A 24,122-nucleotide genomic window follows, 5' to 3' on the forward strand; every position below is an offset into this window, starting at 1 on the left:
AAAATTGTGTACATACGCCAAGTGAGATTCGCATGCCATGGTAGTTCAAAAAAGATAAATAGGTCGATTTAAAACTATATTACTGAAAATTTTGATTAAGAAAATCATTTGATTACTACTTTTTTTTATGGGCGAAATAAATATTTGAGTGTATGTCTTATCTTCATAAATTAAAGTTATATTGATATTTTTTTTACTGCCTGTCTTTGTTTGTTAAAGGTTAAAATCTTTATTTCAGCACAATGCCACCTTTTCCTTTCATTTCACACAGAAACAGCGACAACCATAGCTGAAAAAGTTGGCGTCAAACCAGAATAATTTAGTCTTCCGCGCACCTGACCAACATGACAGCCAAGGCAAACGTAAAGGACATCCAATGGTCCCGTCAGCAGTATTCCTTGAGAGAGGCCATCAAGAGATGTACTTTCCCTCAGATTATGAAGGTGGTAGAGGGGTATGAGTCGTCCGATGAGACAGAGACGTTGGCTCGAGGACAGGTAAGATTAGCGGGTATAGCTAGGTATGTAGGTTTGCACGAGGTCCATTGCCTGGAAGGTAGAGATATTCTGAAGGTCCAATGGTTCATTAATCGGAACGTTCATAGATCCGAAGCCTCTTTTTTCCAAATGTTTATTTGGATTCGTAATTGTTCTAAAGGATCGAAAATCCGAAAATGAAATAATGATTCTTTAGTTAACAATCTTTATTTTTACTAACGAACCTTTTTTTATTTTCGAACTATTAAACCTTATCTTATTGTCGGATTAACGAAATTTTAGAATAATACACTGGCGTACAGATGGGGGGGGGGGGCTCTTGGCCTCCAAATTGTTTACGACCCCAAAAAGAGACAATAGGAAGGAAAACGAAAGGGAATAGGGTGAAATATTATAATATTTTCTGAATATTATGTCAAAATCTATTACAAACTTTAATTTTTGTAATGAATATGTCAAAATCTTTGCCCGCTCGCAACTTTTTATTAATTTACGCGATACGCCATATCGAGCCCTCTCAATATTTTTGGCTCATCACGCCACTGGAATAGTGTCACAAGCGTTTGGTTTAAAGAACTAGTAAAGATCTTAGTATATGCAATCTGCGGAATATGAACCTCGTTGTTTCTTATTTTGTACGTAAGATTTTTTTTCTCCCTTGCTTCTATGATTGGTCTGCTGAAAAGGATGTTCATATTTTAGATGATTCAAAGTTGGATTATGTTAATCTCTATCGCTTCTTAAGCTAAGAGCTGAAAAAATAGTTCATTAATTTCATGTAATTTTAGCTATTTTCGTTATCATGAACATCTTGTTTATATTTATCTGCTCAGATTCTTCGTATACATCAAATCCACACCCAGACCAGAGTCTTGGCAACGACAGACAAAAAAGGAAGATGGCTAAGTATTCCCCTCCGGTACGCCGAAGCAAGGTTCGAAGTCGTGTCGAGTGGAAAACGTGAGAGAAGATCCTATTTCTTTCAATCTACCATGCAATGGACTAGACAATGGTCCTTGTATTACATGTATTTGGTGTATATGTCTATACTAATATTCATTTAAATTAATTCGAATCTAAAAACAAAATACATGTACATGTAAAACATCGTTGCAAATTAATGTTGGTACATAGCAATATTAAGTTGACAAGATTACTGCCTTTGTTCTAAAACAGACTTCGAACTAACTAAATGATAATATGCACTTCTTGCATAGCGCATATCACTTTATGATTGTTATTACCCCGGCTTTATATACGTTTATCTCACTTTCACTTTATTATCTATGGTCAAGTGAATGTTTTCATTTGTTTATAAAATGTTCACAGTTTGCAGAGTCAGGAATTTGACTTTGATGGTAATTTCAAAACATAATAACATGATAACGATGAATGCAGAGACTTCCTTCCATATCCCTCATTCACCCTCCTAATTAACGAAAATTTCAAAAGTTAGTGCATTCAATTATGCACTTTATAGGCTATTGGTTGTGAAACGCCTGTTAGGAAAGTTGAGGGGTTGTTAAGCATTATTCGACATTCATACCAACGAAACAGTCTCAAAACCGACCAATGGTATGTCATTGATGATTACGTAAATGAATTGGTCGGTCTGGAGTCCGTTTTGCAAGTGTGGTGTGCTAAACTTATAGTTTTCGCTTGTTCAACCACAACATCCTTCTACCTTGGTTCACAGGTTCGAAGGCCATGTACATGCGAGAGATCATCGACAAGTCACTACTGCCGCAGAAGGTCCATTTCTTCACAGGAGACGATCTCACCTTCCACCTTCAGCTCAAGAGCAACGTGCCGAACGCCAAGGAGAAGTTTGGCGCCCTCACTCTGCAGAAAATGTACGAGACGGGATATCTCCAAGGCAACGCTATTCAGAACGGTAAGGATTCGGTGACTGAAGTGACGACTGCAAGATCCCAAAGATCTGCCATGATGAAGATTGTGATGACGATAAAAGTGATAACTTTGCTGCCGCTGTTACTGGCTGCTGTTGCTGCTGCTGCTAATAATGATGATGACGACGACAAAGATGATGGTGATGATTGTGGTGTTGACCATGAGTTTATGATATTGACATCTATGACAATAATGGTGGTGATGATGATGATGATGATGACGATGATGATGATGATGATGATGATGATGTTGATGATGATGATGAAGATGATGAAGATGATGATGATGATAATCATTATTATTAGGATAGTGGTTGTAGTCGTAGTGATGGTGATGACGATGATAGTAATTAAGCATGAATGAAAAAATGACCGATCGAGAATTGGTAGGCCTAGATAAACTACTCCACCCGAATCATTTATCATTGAATATCGTGTCGTTTTGTATATCAAATGAGGCACCTCCCGCTTATTTATTAAAGTCAAAGTTATCACGAAACACATACCCAGGGCTTTGTCTCATACAATAAAGTTATCCTTATCATCTAATGGTATTAATATCATGCTCTTCATGTAATCAAAACAAAATGAAGCTACCAATAATGACAAAGTTACGATCGTAGTGATTCATATGTGGCATTGTCAATTGAATAATGAGTGTATTGTTCTTTTTTTAGATCACTTGGACACCATGATCCTCAACATCCCTCTTCATTCACCTGTATCGGTGGTCCTAGCCGAGTCTTTCATCGTCGGGTCTAGAGAGAGATGGGAACGGTACCAGACTCTGCTTGATAAAATTGTTTCCAAGAATGTCGTCTTTGAACTCCATCCTGGCAATCCACGTAAGACTCGATTTATGATATTATTTTGATAACCATGTTCTGTTTAAACTTTGCGTCATGTAACCATAGAGATATAGCTCCCGATAGGACAGTATCTTAGAGTGAACAAGAAATATTTAGAATATTCTTCATGTCGTGTTTTTTTTTTATCGATGCAACATGCCGTGTTATATTGCACTAAATATGTCCCCCTAATCTTAATAATTTAATGAAAGTAACTTTGAATTATTTCTTTTGTATTCTAGATATCACATTTTTTACGGACAAAGGATTGGAATCTGCAAATCAACAGGAGCAATACGAAAAGATCACTCCCTCGGGAACTCTCTTCATCATGACAAAAAATGAACGGTTAAAACAGAACAAAGGTTCTGGGAGTATGCTTTCTGGTCCAAGTGGTGCGAGGACATTGTCCGCAGTGTTTGCAGGCAAGGCGCCCAAGGACCGCGATAATGCTTCAGTTCAAGCAGGAGAGAGGCAAGGAAGACCGGTCCTGCGACACGCACAGTCAGATCTGAATGAAGGTTCGTCTTTTATTGCTAGCAGACCAAGGATGCAATCTCCTGGAAGGCCGTTGTCCAGTAAGGTCACGTCAGTTCATGGTACAATGCCAAGGTCCATCTTGAAGAAGGATTCTGCAGATGATCGGTTTCCACCCCCTCCTGCAGAGCTGCTGATGAGCGTCAATTCGGTTCACAACCCAATGGCATTCAAGCGTGACAACAGGCCACAGTCTCCCCCTGCACAACAGGGTGTGCGCGGGCGCACATCCCACTCGCCTGGCCGCTTGGACGCCAGAGCGAAGAGTCCTATAAGGGTTGACTACCCAAGGCCGGCGAATACAAGTTCGTCACCCAGAGGTTCAGGGTCTAGCATGAACAGCATTGCAGACTCGGGGTACTCCACGGCTTCCAGTAATGACCCCCGAGGTAGACCCGGTGGTAAAGAGTTCCTTGGCAAACTACCCGATCCCGATTATGACGCTGATCCAGTTGTGGCAAATGGAAGAGGAGGGGATTTCGTTGACCATCCTATGCAATCAAGCCCCCTGCCTCCAGCACCACCTCCTCTAGGAACTATACCTTCGAAGCAGAACATCCCAAATGGAGTACCTGCAGCGCCCCCTCCACCTGCACCTGCGGTACCTGGTGCACCTCCGCCACCTCCCATTGGATTTACTTCACCACCACAACCACCAAAATATGGCGATGTGGCTAAGATCAAGGCCAGCCAATCCCCTTCACAAAGTCCAAGAAATAAACCTCAGATGAATACAGGGAACTCCAGAGATGATATGCTACAAGAGCTTAAAATGAAAGCGGAGAGACGTGCATCCAGGCTCGAGGGACTCGTGCCTTCCAATAAGCCGCCAAGCTTCGGAAACAAGTCTTCCCCAAGAGGCAGCATTTCATCACCAAGATTGATAAACAACAATAATGAACCAAGCAATGAACTGCAGGCTCGTCTAGCCAAACGTTTTTCACAGGCTGAAGGTGCCGGCTCGGAGCAGAATAGCTTTACAAAGACGCCACCAACGCCAGCTGCCAAACCAACTTCCAGACTAACGAACTCGAAGACCACTCCTGTCACTTCAAAGTTTGGAGCAGCCCGAAACTCCCCAAAGACCGATAGTGTCACGTTTGACTCATTAGCTGGTGTCCCCAAGGACTTGAGTTCTCTCTCGGTCTCACAAGTCTGCCAGTGTCTTAAGCTGATGAACCTTGAAAAATACAGTGCGGCTTTCAAGAGTAATTCTGTTGATGGGCAATTGATGTTACAGCTCAACCAAGAAGCGTTAGTAGACAGTTTCAAACTCAACAACTGGGACGCAAAACGAGTCGAATCGTTTATCAAGGGATGGAGGCCCAAGTATTGAAAGATCAAGAGGTTTTAATCATCACGCGCTCCTTATGCAAAGTAAGAAGGGACTCAACTCAATACATGCCAGAGGCCAGTCGTCCCTATGTGGTGATAGTATGCAATTGTTATCGAATGTGACAAACAATGTTGATTATAAAATAGCTGTATTATTTCAAGCATCGCGATTGGTCAATACGCGTCACATGACATCCAACTTTTTTTGTGCACTGCACGGTAGTGCAAAAGGTGTGCAACGAAAATTGACATTGCACGCTCGAGCAAACCAGTGCGGTAGAAGTCCAACAAAACTGTACTGTGACTTTTTAAAAATTGTTCCTGTGTTGCTATTTTATAAAACAAATAATGCACTTGCTCTGTCGTGCGTAAAAGTAAATGCAGAGAAAGCTCGGTTTCTTCAGATGGAGCACACTGGGCACTCGCCGCAAGCGGCTCGTGCACAGCGCGACTCCTATCTAAAGAAACCTCGCGTGCTCTGCATTTCCACTAACGCACTCGGCTGCATGCATTATTTGTATACTATAATTATGATCTGACTGTTTGATCGTGTGAACAAAATACTGAATTGTATGATACATGCGCTATCATATCTGACTTTATTTGCACTCTTTTCAAATTAGCTGATGATCAAACGGATAAACGTCTCTGCTTGCTTGCTTACTTGCTTGCTTTGCATGCATGGCTGCTTTATTGGTGATATCTACATTATACATCAGCACTTTCGAACCAGAGACTTCCATTACGCCATACTGCATTTTTTGTTGTTGCATGAACTCTATTCTTCCAACTCGTGTTACACATGTTTATAAACCTTGCCTATTCATGAAAAGGGTTGAATGAGATTTGATCTGTAAACACTACTTCTTCGGGCCCGCGAATCATTTCGATGACTGTGTAATATTAATCTATGTTACAATTGAATGCACTGATTACTTTACTTTCTTTAAATTTGTTTGATTATAGGCAGTGTTTTCACAGCCCTTTTCCCCCTCGATTCTAAATTATAAATCAGTTGTACGCAGTCACAATCGACATGTACAGGAATTTCTTTCTGAAATGTCTAAAAGAGAAATGTAGCTCTTATTGCACATGATTATTTTGATCGTATAATTGTGATCGAGAATTCGAATATTATAGAGCTGAGGTATGCCCAATAAAAGAATGAATTTATATTTTGTTCCGTTTCCCCCAAAGTATATACTAAACTCTCAGTCGCATTTCAGATGAGAGGGCTGTCTCCCCCGCCCTCTTCAGCGACCAATGAATATACAAAAAAATTGCCGCGCCAATTTCCAATTCATTCTACTTTTCTTAAATTTGACGAATTTTATCATACATGATTTATTTTGGCATTTGTTAATGAATATAGAAGAGGTATTAAGGAAATGAGATCCATTAAAATCCACTCTCCATTTATAAATGTAAAGTAAAGTCCGAACGGATATTCTTTGGTACATATCCAAGTGTCAAATTTTAGTATATTCTATGTACATCAAACCCGTCTTGAATCGTACTCAATTAGAATATTCTTTTATATTTTTAAAAAATATCCATGTCATTTAAAAATTATCAATTTTAATCTTCTTTTCGAAGGTAAAACCTTCACCCCAACCCCACCTCCCGAAATCTTTCAACTGATCTACATGTATTTAATATTCAAGAATATCGTAAGATATGTTTTTATTTCATCGAAATAAATTAAGTGGAGGTTGTCAGGCATGGACTGTCTTTACGATTCTCACTTCGAAACAACCGTTTTATGAATAATTATTATTAAATAATATGTTAAGCTACATCTATGGTTTACTAGTTAGAACGTCCCTTAATATAGTTAAAATGACGAACCTATGATATTTAAAAATATATTTTATGTTTTGATGATACATGCACCATATGTTATAATTTCATAGAATTCTATTTCGTATTGAGGGAATTAATATATTTTTGATAAATATATCCTACTTTATGCTTGCAAGAAATGTAGTTTGTTAATTCGTTCATTTTCAGATATTTTTTGTTTTGTTTTTGCTATACTGTAAAGAAATTAATGTTAATATTCAAACAACCAGATGGATAGTGTTACTCGCAGTACTATATTACCCGTCTTTATTAGTAAAATATATCTTAATCACAGACAAGTCACGGAGTTGTGTTGTTTCACTTTTTATTCAATAGCGTTTGTGAGTGGATGTGAAAGTAATGTTGACAAGATGTGGTGTCGAGTGATTGTGAAAGTAATGTTGACAAGATGTGGAGTCGAGTGATTGTGAAAGTAATGTTGACGAGATGTAGAGTCGAGTGAGTGTGAGTGGTTGTGAAACCAATGTTGACGAGATGTGTCGAGTGATGGTGAAAGTAATGTTGACAAGATGTATCGAGTGGTGGTGAAAGTAATATTGATGAGATGTGTTGTCGAGTGATTGTGAAAGTAATGTTGACAAGATGTGGTGTCGAGTGATGGTGAAAGTAATGTTGACAAGATGTATCGAGTGGTGGTGAAAGTAATATTGATTAGATGTGTTGTCGAGTGATTGTGAAAGTAATGTTGACAAGATGTGGAGTCGAGTGATGGTGAAAGTAATATTGATAAGATGTGGAGTCGAGTGAGTGTGAGTGGTTGTGAAAGTTATGTTGACGAGATGTAGAGTCGAGTGAGTGTGAGTGGTTGTGAAACCAATGTTGACGAGATGTGTCGAGTGATGGTGAAAGTAATGTTGACAAGATGTATCGAGTGGTGGTGAAAGTAATATTGATGAGATGTGTTGTCGAGTGATTGTGAAAGTAATGTTGACAAGATGTGGTGTCGAGTGATGGTGAAAGTAATGTTGACAAGATGTATCGAGTGGTGGTGAAAGTAATATTGATGAGATGTGGAGTCGAGTGATGGTGAAAGTAATGTTGATGAGATTTGGAGTCGAGTGAGTGTGAGTGGTTGTGAAAGTTAAATGTTAACGAGATGTAGTGTCGAGTGAGTGTGAGTGGTTGCGAAACCAATGTTGACGAGATGTGTCGAGTGATGGTGAAAGTAATATCGACAATATGTATCGAGTGGTGGTGAAAGTAATATTGATGAGATGTGTTGTCGAGTGGTGGTGAAAGTAATGTTGACAAGATGTGGAGTCGAGTGATGGTGAAAGTAATGTTGATGAGATGTGTTGTCGAGTGATGGTGAAAGTAATGTTGAAGAGATGCATCGAGTGGTAAAGACGAGTAATTTTAAAGAGATGTGGTGTCCAGTGATGGTCAAAGTGGTGTTGATAATACGTTGTGTCTAGAGATGGTGACGAGTAATGTTGACGATATGTTGTGTCGATAGATTTTTAAAAGTAATAATGACGAGATGTGTCGAGTGCAGGTGAAAATAATGTTGATGAGATGGGTTGTCGAGTGATAGTGAAAAATTAATGTTGACGAGATGTGTCTAGCGGTTGTGACGAGTGATGTTGACGAGGTGTGTCAAGTGATGGTGAAAGTGACGTTGACGAGAAAATTTGATGAAAATTAATGTTGACGAAGTGTGCCGAGTGATGGTAAAAGTAATGTTGACAAGATGTATCGAGTGGTGGTGAAAGTAATATTGATGAGATGTGTTGTCGAGTGATTGTGAAAGTAATGTTGACAAGATGTGGTGTCGAGTGATGGTGAAAGTAATGTTGACAAGATGTATCGAGTGGTGGTGAAAGTAATATTGATGAGATGTGTTGTCGAGTGATTGTGAAAGTAATGTTGACAAGATGTGGAGTCGAGTGATGGTGAAAGTAATATTGATGGGATGTGGAGTCGAGTGAGTGTGAGTGGTTGTGAAAGTTATGTTGACGAGATGTAGAGTCGAGTGAGTGTGAGTGGTTGTGAAACCAATGTTGACGAGATGTGTCGAGTGATGGTGAAAGTAATGTCGACAAGATGTATCGAGTGGTGGTGAAAGTAATATTGATGAGATGTGTTGTCGAGTGATTGTGAAAGTAATGTTGACAAGATGTGGTGTCGAGTTATGGTGAGTGGTTGTGAAAGTTAAATGTTGACGAGATGTAAAGTCGAGTGAGTGTGAGTGGTTGCGAACCCAATGTTGACGAGATGTGTCGAGTGATGGTGAAAGTAATGTTGACAAGATGTATCGAGTGGTGGTGAAAGTAATATTGATGAGATGTGTTGTCGAGTGATTGTGAAAGTAATGTTGACAAGATGCGGTGTCGAGTGATGGTGAAAGTAATGTTGACAAGATGTATCGAGTGGTGGTGAAAGTAATATTGATGAGATGTGTTGTCGAGTGATTGTGAAAGTAATGTTGACAAGATGTGGAGTCGAGTGATGGTGAAAGTAATATTGATGGGATGTGGAGTCGAGTGAGTGTGAGTGGTTGTGAAAGTTATGTTGACGAGATGTAGAGTCGAGTGAGTGTGAGTGGTTGTGAAACCAATGTTGACGAGATGTGTCGAGTGATGGTGAAAGTAATGTCGACAAGATGTATCGAGTGGTGGTGAAAGTAATATTGATGAGATGTGTTGTCGAGTGATTGTGAAAGTAATGTTGACAAGATGTGGTGTCGAGTGATGGTGAAAGTAATGTTGACAAGATGTATCGAGTCGTGGTGAAAGTAATATTGATGAGATGTGTTGTCGAGTGATTGTGAAAGTAATGTTGACAAGATGTGGTGTCGAGTGATGGTGAAAGTAATGTTGACAAGATGTATCGAGTGGTGGTGAAAGTAATATTGATGAGATGTGTTGTCGAGTGATTGTGAAAGTAATGTTGACAAGATGTGGTGTCGAGTGATGGTGAAAGTAATGTTGACAAGATGTATCGAGTGGTGGTGAAAGTAATATTGATGAGATGTGTTGTCGAGTGATTGTGAAAGTAATGTTGACAAGATGTGGAGTCGAGTGATGGTGAAAGTAATATTGATGGGATGTGGAGTCGAGTGAGTGTGAGTGGTTGTGAAAGTTATGTTGACGAGATGTAGAGTCGAGTGAGTGTGAGTGGTTGTGAAACCAATGTTGACGAGATGTGTCGAGTGATGGTGAAAGTAATGTCGACAAGATGTATCGAGTGGTGGTGAAAGTAATATTGATGAGATGTGTTGTCGAGTGATTGTGAAAGTAATGTTGACAAGATGTGGTGTCGAGTGATGGTGAGTGGTTGTGAAAGTTAAATGTTGACGAGATGTAAAGTCGAGTGAGTGTGAGTGGTTGCGAACCCAATGTTGACGAGATGTGTCGAGTGATGGTGAAAGTAATGTCGACAAGATGTATCGAGTGGTGGTGAAAGTAATATTGATGAGATGTGTTGTCGAGTGGTGGTGAAAGTAATGTTGACGAGATGTGGAGTCGAGTGATGGTGAAAGTAATGTTGATGAGATGTGTTGTCGAGTGATGGTGAAAGTAATGTTGATGAGATGTGTTGTCGAGTGATGGTGAAAGTAATGTTAAAGAGATGCATCGAGTGGTAAAGACGAGAAATTTTAAAGAGATGTGGTGTCCAGTGATGGTCAAAGTGGTGTTGATAATACGTTGTGTCTACAGATGGTGACGAGTAATGTTGACGATATGTTGTGTCGATAGATTTTTAAAAGTAATAATGACGAGATGTGTCGAGTGCAGGTGAAAATAATGTTGATGAGATGGGTTGTCGAGTGATAGTGAAAAATTAATGTTGACGAGATGTGTCTAGCGGTTGTGACGAGTGATGTTGACGAGGTGTGTCGAGTGATGGTGAAAGTGACGTTGACGAGACAATTTGGTGAAAATTAATGTTGACGAAGTGTGCCGAGTGATGGTAAAAGTGATGTTAACGAGATGTTGTGTCGAGTTATAGTAAAAAGTAATGTTAACGAGATATGTCGAGTTGTGGTGATGGGTAATATGGACGATATGTTGTGTCGAGAGATGCTGAAAAGAAATGTTGACGAGATGTGGTGTCGAGTGATAGTAAAAAAATAATATTGACGAGATGTAGTGTCGAGTGATAGTGAAAAGTAATGTTGACGAGATATGTCGAGTGGTTAAGACGAGTAATGTTGACGATATGTTGTGTCGATAGATGGTTAAAAGTAATGTTGACGAGATGTGGTGTCGAGTGGTTAAGACGAGTAATGTTGACGATATGTTGTGTCGAGTGATAGTAAAAAGTAATGTTGACGAGATATGTCGAGTGGTGGTGACGGGTAATATAGACGATATGTTGTGTAGAGAGATGCTGAAATGAAATGTTGACGAGATGTAGTGTCGAGTAATAGTGAAAAGTAATGTTGACGATATATGTCGAGTGGTTAAGATGAGTAATGTTGACGATATGTTGTGTCGATAGATGGTTAAAACTAATGTTAACGAGATGTGGTGTTGAGTGGTTATGAAAAGTAATGTTGATGAGATGTGTCGAGTGGTTAAGACGAGTAATGTTGACGATATGTTGTGTCGATAGATGGTTAAAACTAATGTTAACGAGATGTGGTGTCGAGTGGTTATGAAAAGTAATGTTGACGAGATATGTCGAGTGGTTAAGACGAGTAATGTTGACGATATGTTGTGTTGATAGATGGTTAAAACTAATGTTGACAAGATATGTCGAGTGGTGGTGACGAGTAATGTTGACGAGATGTGGTGTCGATAGATGGTTAAAAGTAATGTTGACGAGATGTAGAGTCGAGTGATAGTGAAAAGTAATGTTGACAAGATATGTCGAGTGGTTAAGACGAGTAATGTTGACGATATGTTGTGTCGATAGATGGTTAAAAGTAATGTTGACGAGATGTAGTGTTGAGTGATAGTGAAAAGTAATATTGACGAGATATGTCGAGTGGTTAAGACGAGTAATGTTGACGATATGTTGTGTCGATAGATGGTTAAAAGTAATGTTGACGAGATGTAGTGTCGAGTGATAGTGAAAAGTAATGTTGACAAAATATGTCGAGTGGTTAAGACGAGTAATGTTGACGATATGTTGTGTCGATAGATGGTTGAAAGTAATGTTGACGAGATATTGTGTCAAGTGGTTAAGACGAGTAATGTTGACGATATGTTGTGTCGATAGATGGTTAAAAGTAATGTTGACGTGATATGTCGAGTGGTTAAGACGAGTAATGTTGACGATATGTTGTGTCATAGATGGTTAAAACTAATGTTGACAAGATGTGGTGTCGAGTGGTTAAGACGAGTAATGTTGACGATATGTTGTGTCGATAGATGGTTGAAAGTAATGTTGACGAGATGTGGTGTCGAGTGGTTAAGACGAGTAATGTTGACGATATGTTGTGTCGATAGATGGTTAAAAGTAATGTTGACGAGATATGTCGAGTGGTTAAGACGAGTAATGTTGACGATATGTTGTGTCGATAGATGGTTAAAACTAATGTCGACGAGATGTGGTGTCGAGTGGTTAAGACGAGTAATGTTGACGATATGTTGTGTCGATAGATGGTTAAAACTAATGTTGACGAGATATGTCGAGTGGTTAAGACGAGTAATGTTGACGATATGTTGTGTCGATAGATGGTTAAAAGTAATGTTGACGAGATGTGGTGTCGAGTGGTAAAGAAGAGTAATGTTGACGATATGTTGTGTCGATAGATGGTTAAAACTAATGCCGAAGAGATGTGGTGTCGAGTGATTATGAAAAGTAATGTTGACGAGTTGTGTCGAGTGATGGTGACGAGTGATGTTGATGAGATGCGTCGAGTGCTGGTGAAAATAATGTTGATGAGATGGGTTGTCAAGTGATAGTGAAAAATTAATGTTAACTAGATGTGTCGAGTGATTGTGACGAGTGATTTTGTTGACAAGGTGTGTCGAGTGATAGTAAAAGTGACGTTGACGAGAAAATGTATAGAGTGGTGGTGAAAAGTAATGTTGACGAAGTGTGTCGAGTGATGGTGAAAGTGATGCTAACGAGATGTGGTGTCGAGTGATAGTGAAAAATTGATGTTGACGAGATGTGTCGAGTGATAGAGAAAAGTAATAGTGACGAAATATTGTATCGAGTGGTGGTGACGAGTGATGTTGACGAGATGTGGTGTCGAGTGATAGTAAAAAGAAATGTTGACGAAATGTGGTGTCGAGTGGGGCTGACGAGTAATGTTGACGAGAATTTGCGCTGATTGCTTCTAAGTGATGTTGACGAGATTTGGAGTTGATAAGCCTCCCTACCTCTTCTTGTCAGATTCTCTGAGAGAGTAATGCCAACCGATTTCCCGCCACGACCCTCTATTCTGAAATCCTGAATCCGCCAACAGTATGAAACGTCAAAACGCTATAACATGGCTATAATCTGATTTCGGTTTTCAGGGATTGTTTCCTTCCATAGCTCATATCTTTCCAGTGAACCCTACCAAAGATCCTTCTGATTTTCTACTGTTGAATCTCTTCTTTTTCTTTCTTTCTCACCCCTTTCTCACTTTCTTTCAGTCCTAGTCGCGGCACCCTCACAGTTGCCCCCCCCCCCTGAAATCTTGAAAAATAAATTAAAAAAATGTAGGCCCATAGTATCTGCCAATTGCTACAAATATTATTACATGTCAATATTCATACATTTTACTGTTTACACCCCCACTCAAGTCAATCATACTGGTCTTGCCAGTTGACACTTCTCCTCAATGTACTTTTGCTTTAACTCTTTTCGTCACTCAAAACATAATGTAAAGAAGAGGGAATTTCCAGAAATTAATTTACACCATAAAAATCACGACAAAAAAAACCATCATGCTATTCACAAAGCATTTTATTTTCTCGTGAATTTTGATAAACTCTATGTGACGACCCAGTCGCCTAAAATATTGCATTATCATAAACAAACTCATAGCTTGAACAGAATATATAAAGCGGACCAGCCGCTCATAAGAACAAAAATCTTAGGAAAGGCACACAAAAAATAAACAAACTATAACAAACAAAAATAACTGTTCAAAATAAAAGCGTATGGAAATGAATTATTTCACTCTGTCAAGGAGGGAGGGGGGATTGCCTGACTCTGCTTTGATCAATGCCATGGAAATTTTTATACAGCACATAAAATATACTTCAATTCGCAATCATACCGTTGACGTAATATATTTTGTAAGTTTTTGATAATGTTAATAGGCTAATGATATTGACAAAATGTTTATTTTGAGTGCAAAGGGAACTCAAATCAGTTTTCAAGTTAGAAAAAACAAGCAATAAAAAAAAAGGAAAACGGAGCATGGCTCTAAATAATGACAAATAAATTCACTTCTCCATTGTTACACCATGGGTAATTTCATTTTCAGAGGTACGCTCTATGATTTTACTTTTACCAATAGTCATTTAAGGCATTTACGAGCTACTTATTTATCATGTAAATTGTTCATTTTCCATATCTGAGATAAAAATTTATTAACAGACTGTGCTCATGTAACAAAATAAGTTTATGGTATATTTTGATGGATTGCATCGAGCTTATTAAAATCGCGGTTTGTGTACAGTATAATATTGGCAAGTAATTTTACTCGCCCATTTTGTATTTGCTTTTATGCTTTGTGCAGAAATATTTAATAAAGTCTTTCTTAAAAAATAATTCATTATCTTAAAAAGGTCTCTCCATAAATTGATATATTTACATTATTAGTTTGTCTAGTCTATGTGAGGTTGATCTCCCTGTAGTTCCAGGAACCTCATGAAGTAAGACAGGTGCTCTTCATCCTCGATATCAGCAGATCCTGCAAAATCTGAACTCCTTCGTTTGGGACCTTCCTGGTCATCTAGCCTCCTGGATCTTGAGAACGTGAAAAACCGGAAGTTCGACTCTCTTTTCGTCATCGCGTGCGGCGTCTCACTTTGCTCGGAGCCGCTGTCCCTAGCGATCCATTTTTTGGACAGCGAGAAGTAACTACTGGACATTTCGAAAGGAACGTTGCTGCTTTGGCGGAGGACAGGCTCCTCTGTGTCTTGCTTTCCATGAGCACTGGAATAACCGTCTATCAAATCCATGGAGGGTTTAAAGTATCCGCCAAACCGGCGGGTAGACTTTCTTCTCGTGGAACGCTCGCGTCGTGTTACAACTCGATGACTTCCGTCCGCTTGCTCCACTACGACAGGGACATCGATTTTCGACGAGCTCGATGCCACGGACACATCTTCCCGGGACTCGACATCCACTCCGCTCTCCGTTGCTTCGCTCACGTTGTTGCCGATATCATGATCATGATCACCGCCATTTTCGTCCTCCTTTTGATCATCGTCACCGTTGACATGATGATCACCACTGCGACTTTCCGGCGTGTCTTGCTCGCTTCCGTATCCATAATCGTCTAAGCTCATCAGCAGCCTTCTTCGTGCCCGAATCATCGCCTGCCGTTCTTCCTCACTCATATCCTCGTCTCCGGTGATCACACTCGTCGCCGACGCCGTCCCATGAGAAGTGTCGACTGTTCGAAGCCACTGCAAGGCGTTCTTACTCTTCGCTTCGCTGTTTTTAAAGCTTTCACCTCTCGAGGAGGCCATCATGTTTGCCATGGCAGAGCCAGAGATATTACCACCATCCCCTGCTGATGTCGTCTGCTTCGGTCGGGGTAGCCCACGGCTTTTACGGTAAGCTTTACTGATTCGGACGATTTTAGGCGAGATATTAAGTTTGGCTAGGTCATTAAGTGTCTTCTTCCCTTTAAGAGATTTCGGGATTCCCGTATAAAAGAGGATATCTGGAATTGGGCAAATCAAATTTAAAAAACACAACTTTAAATGCATCCGAATCTATGTAGTCTATTAGTATTTCACAACAAATATCGCTTGTAATAATGCTTTTCAATTTACTTGTGAACTCGAGTAAATGCTTACAAGCAAATGTGATTGTTGAAACTTCGTATTACAATCTACAAAAAGTTTGTAACTTGTTATATGAATATTGATTATTGTTTATTTATAACACATGCACAGACGAGCTTCCATTATTTACCCACAGGCATTTACTTGGTAACCAGATGGTGTAAGAGCAAAACTTTCATGAATTATGTTAATTTTCAAGCAATGATATCGACAAGGGATTTAATTTAATATTGGTTGCTATCTTTGGCGCTTATTTTGTTATCATTTACTAGTTGCAATCGACATTTGCCCAGAGTTATGTAGACTCAGAATTCAATTTGAATTTATTAATTTTTTCAAGTATGCCGAAAAGAACCGTAATAATATCTTCGTCACCTTTCTTAATAGCCATTGAGCTGACGTCATTTCCATAATTAAATCTAAATTGTCATCTTTTAAGAATGTTAGTAATGAAATGATATTCTGTTCCTCGCTTTCCACTCTCTTAATATCTTCAGGCTCTATTGTTCATGCTCCCCATAATGTCACTGGTGAAATTTTCAACATCATGCTCCATAATTTTCTTAAATTCTTATCAACCATTTTAAGGGCGCTTGACCTTTAAGTACATAGACCTACCTGAACTTCCACGGCACATGTCAAAGTTCACCCACGAATTTATCTCGTTTGATAGCTGGTTCATGTAGGTCATCATAGCCGAGGCTGGCATCCCGACCAAGCCAGTTGCCATGGTGACGTGGATGTCAAGGCTCGAGGGAAGTATGACCACTTTGGGGCTGATCTCATCTGAAAAAAAAATATGAAAATTTTATTTTTTTAATCATGCGTTTGCGTTTTGATATAGGAAGCTCAGAATCTCCATGTGACATATCATAGCTTGTCAGAGGAATACTTGATAATTTTACTATTAAAACGAATAGATTATTGTCAAACTGAATAGATTTGATCCTTTTCAATGACATTTTTTTTACATTTTGAAAAGTATCTAATAATTTTAAATAGAAAACTATGCTGCATGATGTGCAAAATTTTACCAATTTTTTTGCCTTGAAGTCGGAGGTATGGGAAAACTGTTACCTATGATCAATTAGGCTTATTTACGTCTTTGTCATGAATTCTAAACCTCCAACTAATAAACTAAGAAACATCGAGTCTACTCTCCGGCTGCTGATCTCGCCGACCCAAGCCAGCCTTCTCTCATCTACTCAAGCCTCTTTCACCTCTCCAACTCAACCAGCCTTCTACCCAAGCCTCTCATCTTGCCTACCACTCAAGCTTTCCACTCCTTCTGGTTGACAGTCCGTTTAGGACCACACTCAATTCCCAGAGATACTCTACTTCCTAACTTCTACTTTCTCGCCTCTCCATTTCTCTTCTACCTCACTTTTATCTCAGTTCTTTCCAGGACTTTACACGTGGTGTCCCGTATCTACTTCCGCGAAACATGGTTGAGTTTAACCATGTTTCTCAGTCGGATACATATTCATCAACACATTGGTTATTTTGTACTTATCCTTTTAAGTCTTTAGAGTGTAGATCTACATAGGACTGTATTTATAAAACTTACCATCCACAATTCTGTTTCCAGCGTAGTATCGCACCTGGGTTACATCTTTAATCTTGAAGTCTCCAATGACCATGTCTGATAACTTCTTCTCCTCGTCCTGGCCGGTGATGTGGATCTGAGCGGTATCGACTTGGGACTCGGAGAACCGGATCTTCTTGGCTCGTTTGCTACTCCCACATTCTATGATCTCCCGCATGAATACGGACTTGCGATTTTCTGCAGAATTGAAACAAAATTTTCAACGACAATGAACAAAATCGAATTATGACATACCACGTGATATTCAAAACAGATGATCATGAAACGAATATTTTATACCCAGTGGCTGAGTAAGGATAGTTTGACACGAAGCAAGATTACCTAAAGATGCCCGTCACGATTGAAATCGTGGTCTTACTCGTGGAGTAATCGTTCCACGTCGTGTCAGATCGTATCAGATTAGTCGTGAAAATCGTATTGAACGCAGATTTTTTTTTACGCGATCAGCTACGAAAGGCCAATTTTGGCGTTCGTAACGGATCGTATGACAGTGAGGGGGGAGGGGGAGGGTGAGGTATGATATAGAGTCACTCGATTCAGACCTCTCTATGTGTTGTTGTTGTTTTTTCCCCTTTCCTCTCCCCGTTTTATCCACTACTCGAAAAATCACAAAGGATAGACATCTCTTGCCTTCTGTAGCGCATCCTCTCTGTAATATCTTTGATGAATTTTTATATTAACGAAGCACCATAAATGGAGAAAAGCGGTGTATATAAAGACTAACTTAGATAAATGAATGCAATTTTCCAATGACAACAATCAATAATGTTTGATTTTCACCATCCTCTTGCAAAAATGGTTCTTTTGAATGAAAAAAAGTCTAGGGCATACCCAGTGTCTTCCCGATGATATCAAACTTCATTCCTGTGTGGATTGGGAAGTTCCAGATTCTTTGCAACGAATCGACAGCCAAAACTCGACGCTCATAGCCAACGTGGTTGATTCGCAAGATCTGTTGAAATGGAATGAAATACACAATTTATACGACTCGACAGATATCGCATATATATCTTATTCATTTCGATATAATTTTTTTTACAAAGAAATATTAGATTGTATATAAATTATTGAGGTGTTCCTTATCATTACAATCAAACACATCGGTAATGAGGTTCTCAATTATCCAAGAAACACCCACCCATAAACATCCCATACTGGAGTAACCGGCATCATTTTACTATTCCAATTACTTTAATCTAAACAAAATAACTAATCAGCTAATTTCCTCTCAATATTCTGTCAATATGGCTCTAAGCCTTATGGTTATATTAAATGTTAGATTTTTAAAAGTCACAATCCTATATCAAAACCTACAAAAACTTTTTATTCATTTCTATAAACACAATAAACATGATAAAATTGAAAAGCTCTTTTTAAGACGAGGACTTATTTCCCCTCTGAAATCCAGAGTCTTTGGTGTACAACTTATTTTGATTAAAACAAAACAAAACAAGTAAGTTCATATTCATTGACATACCTCTTTGCGTGTCACTGCACTACCAGCGATTTCACAACTGGTTATCTTTACGATGATAGGAAACTGATTACTGTTGAGTTGATTCAGAGGTATAGCCTGGCGACTAAACTTTAGCCTTTCATATAAATTCAGCTTCTCCATCATAGTGCCAGTGACCACTTTCCCAACGATATCAGTTAGCAATTCTTTGAAAATGCTATTTTTTCCGGTAGTAATTCACAAAGTTACGTACTCCTATCTAAGAATACAGAAGTATGATGCTCTGGAACAAACAGACTTCAAGATGTCTTCTTTCCCGACGATATCAGACAGCAATAGTTCTTTGAAAATGCACGATATTTTACAGTGGTAATTCACAAATGTACGTATTAAAGAAGGCAGAAAATATGATGCTCTGGAACAAAAAGACTTAACGGTTTGTTCTTTTCTTCTTCTTCCTTTTTTTAATTATCAACTTGAGTCAAGAATTTCACTTAAATTAAAGTTGTTTTTTTGGTCACTCATGGTGTTGGTCGATTTCCCAAAAGGACGTCTTTCTTATATAAAACAAGTTCAGTTGAGGAACTTGTTGTGCTTGAAGTTCTCTTTATAAATAAACAACTACCAAATGAAAAAAAGAAATCCGAATATAATCCATGTGAATGATCTCTCTCTGGAGTCTAGGATATACGCAGGCAGTAATGATCCCCTGAGAGATACATGTGAAATGAACTCCTGGGAAGAAAAGAACAAAATGAGAGAAACCAAAACAAGTTATTGCTTAACGTCATTCTTTACTGGAATAAAAGGGTGATAAAACCTAGGGGGGGGGGGCATTCAAATATATTGCTGTACACATGCGTGACCAAAAAACGCGTTTAAAGGTGTGATTTTCAGTTTTGGGCGAGGGCCGCAAGTGCACTCGTTAAGAGTATCAAAAACACAGATTTTTAAATAGGAGGGTTCTTTCGAAAAACTGGTCAATGGTCATTCGCGGGGTCAAACGTATTTAGGGTATGTTTTTTTCTAAAACTTTTTTAAAGACTAGCCAAACGTGTTTTTAGTGTATGTTTTTTCCCCCATAAATATAGTTTTGTCTATTTAAGCTTATTGTTAGCAAGTTTAACTTGTTTAGGAGTCATATTCTGGCGACAAATTGTTTAGGGGCCAAATTGTGTTAATAAATCTGGCGAAAAACTTGTTTAGTGGGTTATTCTGCACACGGAGAAAAACCTCGTTTAGGGGGTGTTTGGAAATAGTTCGGTCACGCATGTGTACAACAATACATTTGACTGCCCCCCTCTCCCCCCGCCCGGGATAAAACAAAATGGAAAAAAATAAACAAAATTAGACTAACAAAACAAGTTATCCGATCACGTCTTTTCGTGGAGACATAAAATAAAAATTTAGTAAAACTAAGTTGACCCCCCCCCCCTAGAAATGGCGTTTCCCTTCGGAAATCGGGGATGTCCTTCCGTGAATATCCCGCATGCGTTTGCGGTGAATAAATTTCAATGTTTGCCTATTTCATGGCGAACAAATTTGGTTATATGATAACAATTGTATGGAAAAGTCCTTACATAGTGAGCAATGAAAGAGAACTAGCTGTGTCTACTTGAACTGTTTGTGTACAGTAGTGGTGTACATAATACTGTCTACTCTTGTATAAATTACCGTAGCCATAATAAGCGGGTTCATCAAAATGGAGATACCGTTTAATTGATTACAATTCTTTATTTTGTGTTTCCCTTTCCATGTCTCGGATGTTTCTTAATCCCCCTAATACGTTTGGTGATGTTTCATGTACTACTTAATCCAACCATATCCATAAAATTGCATGTGAGAGAGGAGAAAAATAAAATAAATAGAATGGTGAAATTTTGAAAAGAAATCGAACAAGCAATGAGAAGCATATCATGGCTCTTTTAGAAATTGGATGACTAAATATGAACAACTTTCCCCGTATATGCAGTGTTTGTGCTTTTCTCATAAGTACCTAATCCTTGCAGTGGTCTAAATATAACAAAGATATCTTATTGTTTTATGTCCTCGTGGAAAGAAATGTATATTTTTAAGAATTTGTTTTGTTTTGCTTTCAAAAATGACATTTTTGGGACATTTCGAGGGGTTCAAAATGGGGGGGGGGGTAGGGTGCCCCATCGCCACCTGCTACCACCAGTGCACCTATATTGTTCAAACTCTCACCAATCTGCTTGTCTGATTTTTCTTCCTCATCTAAAACGACTTTTCATCTGGGTTTCGCATTCACATCTATACGGAAACCTTTCCAGGTATCACATCCTGCAGAACACCGTTTATGCTCTTCGGTAAACTAACCGGGAAATTGTCTGAAATATACCTATTGCTACATTTTTTAAAAGTGTGTTTTGTAATTGAGTAAGGAGGGATTATCAGTAGGCCAATTAGACACTGTATGGATGAATGCCCACCTCTCCAGTAATACAGCCTTTTGTTTATTTTATTTATTATTTATTCACGTTTTCTTTAAAAGAGAGGGTTGTCCCATTCAAACCAAATTGTCTGCTTTACAAAGGAGCCCTGTCAAAATGTACCTACACAATAAACTTGACATATACAGAAATAAAAACAGTGAATGGAAATAAATAAAGACAAAGGTTTTCATAGAAAACGTTCAATAAAAGCTAAAATATTATCATGATTATTACATACACCAGGAAATATTACAATAATCATGATAATCTAAATACAGATAAGAATGTACTTATTACAGTTACACCAACGATACCGATTCAAAACGGACCGATCGCATGTCATTGATTGATTGATTGATTGATTTTATTCGTCTAGACTATCTCAGGAGATTACAATGAAATTGAAGAATACCTTGACAGGATAGCCCATGAAAGCCGAAAGGCTTATTTCCTATAGTTAGTATAAAACATTAATATATTGTAACAAGAAGTATAAACTACGACAAGTACTGGAATTTGTTTTTTAAAAAAAATAATAATAATACAAATAAATAAATAATGTAATTATATAAAAAATAATGTAATTTAAAAAAAAAATAATGTAATTATAGCTTTACTCGGCTAGGCTCGGTTGGACTCGGTTCAGGTGTGTGACGATAGCACGAGGGTCCCGTAAAACAAAGCTTAGCAACCATCTTAGCAACCTGAGTTAGAACATTTTTAACAATTGATTTTAACAATTGATTGCATTGACTACATTGTACAATCAATCATCAAAATCAAGTGTACGATTGATCTCTAACCTTTGTAACGGGACACATGCAGATTACTATATGTAGATTGAATATATTTATTATTTCTATCCTTATTTTTTTTAATCTGAATTTTGGGACCAAAACGATGATATAAACACAAAAGGCATGTGTTCTCATTTGAAGAAAGGAAGATGTATTTCTCAGACGTATATCGTGAATACTAAGAATAAAAAAATGATTTGAAAATTTTCAAATTTCAGTATTTAGTATTTAGGGAGAACTATTAGATTTTTCCTCTTCAGTATTTCCTTTAAAAATTAAAGGTATTTAGGCAAAAAGAATTAGATTTTCCTTTAAAAAGCTATGAACATAATTATAGGATATATTCTGTAACTGAGCAAGAAGGGATTTTAAGTAGATAAATATTGGACCTCGTATTGATTCCGAATGCAATTTCTCCAGCAATATCGCGTTTAACGTTCAACAAAATCTCATAGATTTATCATGATTATTACAAACACCAGGAAATATTACAACAATCTTGATAATCTAGATACAGAAAAAAAAACCATTGTACTAGCTCTCCAAGTTTGCTTTACAATGCTGGTATGTGACAACATTGAATAATGATTAACTTGGATTATAGAATAGACCTTGGAATGGAAAGGAAAAAAAATCACTCTATTCCATTGTTTACATAAAGTGACCTCAAAATATTTTAATTGATTGAGTAAAGCCTACAAAATAACAGATTGCTTAAAAGAGTTTCGTTTAATCGCGAACGTAAATCTATTTTATACCATTATATTACCATATAATCAGAAATTCTGAAGAAAAAAAATGAATGCTTTTAATGCCATGTTCAATCAGATTGTTGTTCTCTCTCAGAAAGAGACGAGAACGTACTTACTATTTTGGTACCAAATGATTTTACCCATGACCGATATTTATTTGCTTGCTTACTTACTTTCTTACTTACTTACTGACTGACTTATTATACCTTTGTTTAATCCATCAATGCTTAAGACAATACCTGCATTGATCACTGGTTAAAAAAGCATTTCACTCTCTCTTCAAGCATGAGCATTGTCAATTGGTTTCTATCTTTAAAACAATACGACATCGCCGTTGAGTTTTCCTAGTAAAGTAAACCAATAATGAACATACCAATTTAAACTTTTACTTGAAAATACCAGTTGAATGTATATTTCAAATTGGTCAGAAGTGAGAACTGATACAACCCTTCCATACACCAGTGAAAGTATACAATGTACAATTTCAATACAAATAGAAACATGTCTACTTACGTATGAAGATAACTCCGCTGAAAATTCACTTTCCAAAACAGAACAAAATTGTTCAGATCATCAGACCATCATTCTACCACATAGAAATATATAATTACAAGCCTGTATGCATACTGAGCATAAAATTACAGTCTATGGGATACATCATGTTTAATAAATAACGGTAGCAAGTGTGTAGCAATTGCAGGTTAAATGCGTGTAAACGTGCATTCCCTTTTTTCTCTCTCAATATTGACATAAAATGCGGTCCAGAAAAGGTAGATCGGCCTGAGTGGTTTTCCTGAATAAGCGAGAGAGAGTAAGTGTGAGACTAAGGGGGGGGGGGGGGGTAGAGAGAGAGATGTAGAGAGGGAGAGAGGGAGAGAGAGAGAGAGGGGTGAGGCCGGGTTAAGGGTGGGGGTCGTACGGATAGGAGTGACCGATGTTTTGTTTAATGTGTGTGTATGTTAATGCATGCAGTCTGCGATGTAATAAGATTAATTTTGCAAATTTTGAGATATAATTTCCAACAACATAAATCTGACGTAATATTAAGTGTCTGCGGTACTTTGAATATTGTGTTTCTGATATGTATCACCAATGTCTCTATATACTCATTCATGTAGTAAAGGCCAGCATTAGTTAAACAACAAAGATTTCTTTTTTA

At 38.1% G+C, this 24,122-nt stretch overlaps 2 protein-coding genes across 2 annotated transcripts; one reads left to right on the forward strand and one right to left on the reverse strand.

Moving 5' to 3' along the window:
• The first annotated feature begins 262 nt into the window (after positions 1-262).
• LOC129262598 (serine/arginine repetitive matrix protein 1-like) lies at positions 263-7,272 on the forward strand. The gene is made up of 5 exons (XM_054900740.2): positions 263-497; positions 1,331-1,457; positions 2,194-2,391; positions 3,085-3,252; positions 3,498-7,272. The coding sequence occupies exons 1-5, from the start codon at positions 345-347 to the stop codon at positions 5,126-5,128; spliced, it is 2,277 nt and encodes a 758-aa protein (XP_054756715.2). The 5' UTR covers positions 263-344; the 3' UTR covers positions 5,129-7,272.
• A 6,549-nt stretch (positions 7,273-13,821) lies between these two features.
• LOC129253542 (uncharacterized) lies at positions 13,822-23,688 on the reverse strand. Its single transcript, XM_054891979.2, has 6 exons — positions 23,477-23,688; positions 18,983-19,696; positions 18,337-18,457; positions 17,467-17,682; positions 16,518-16,685; positions 13,822-15,775 (listed from the first exon to the last, which is right to left on the reverse strand). Exons 2-6 carry the CDS (start codon positions 19,124-19,126, stop codon positions 14,709-14,711), a joined length of 1,716 nt encoding a protein of 571 aa, XP_054747954.2. The 5' UTR covers positions 19,127-19,696; positions 23,477-23,688; the 3' UTR covers positions 13,822-14,708.
• Positions 23,689-24,122: the final 434 nt, after the last annotated feature.

Source organism: Lytechinus pictus, chromosome 1 (genome assembly GCF_037042905.1).
Source record: "Lytechinus pictus isolate F3 Inbred chromosome 1, Lp3.0, whole genome shotgun sequence".
NCBI lineage: Eukaryota > Metazoa > Echinodermata > Echinoidea > Temnopleuroida > Toxopneustidae > Lytechinus > Lytechinus pictus.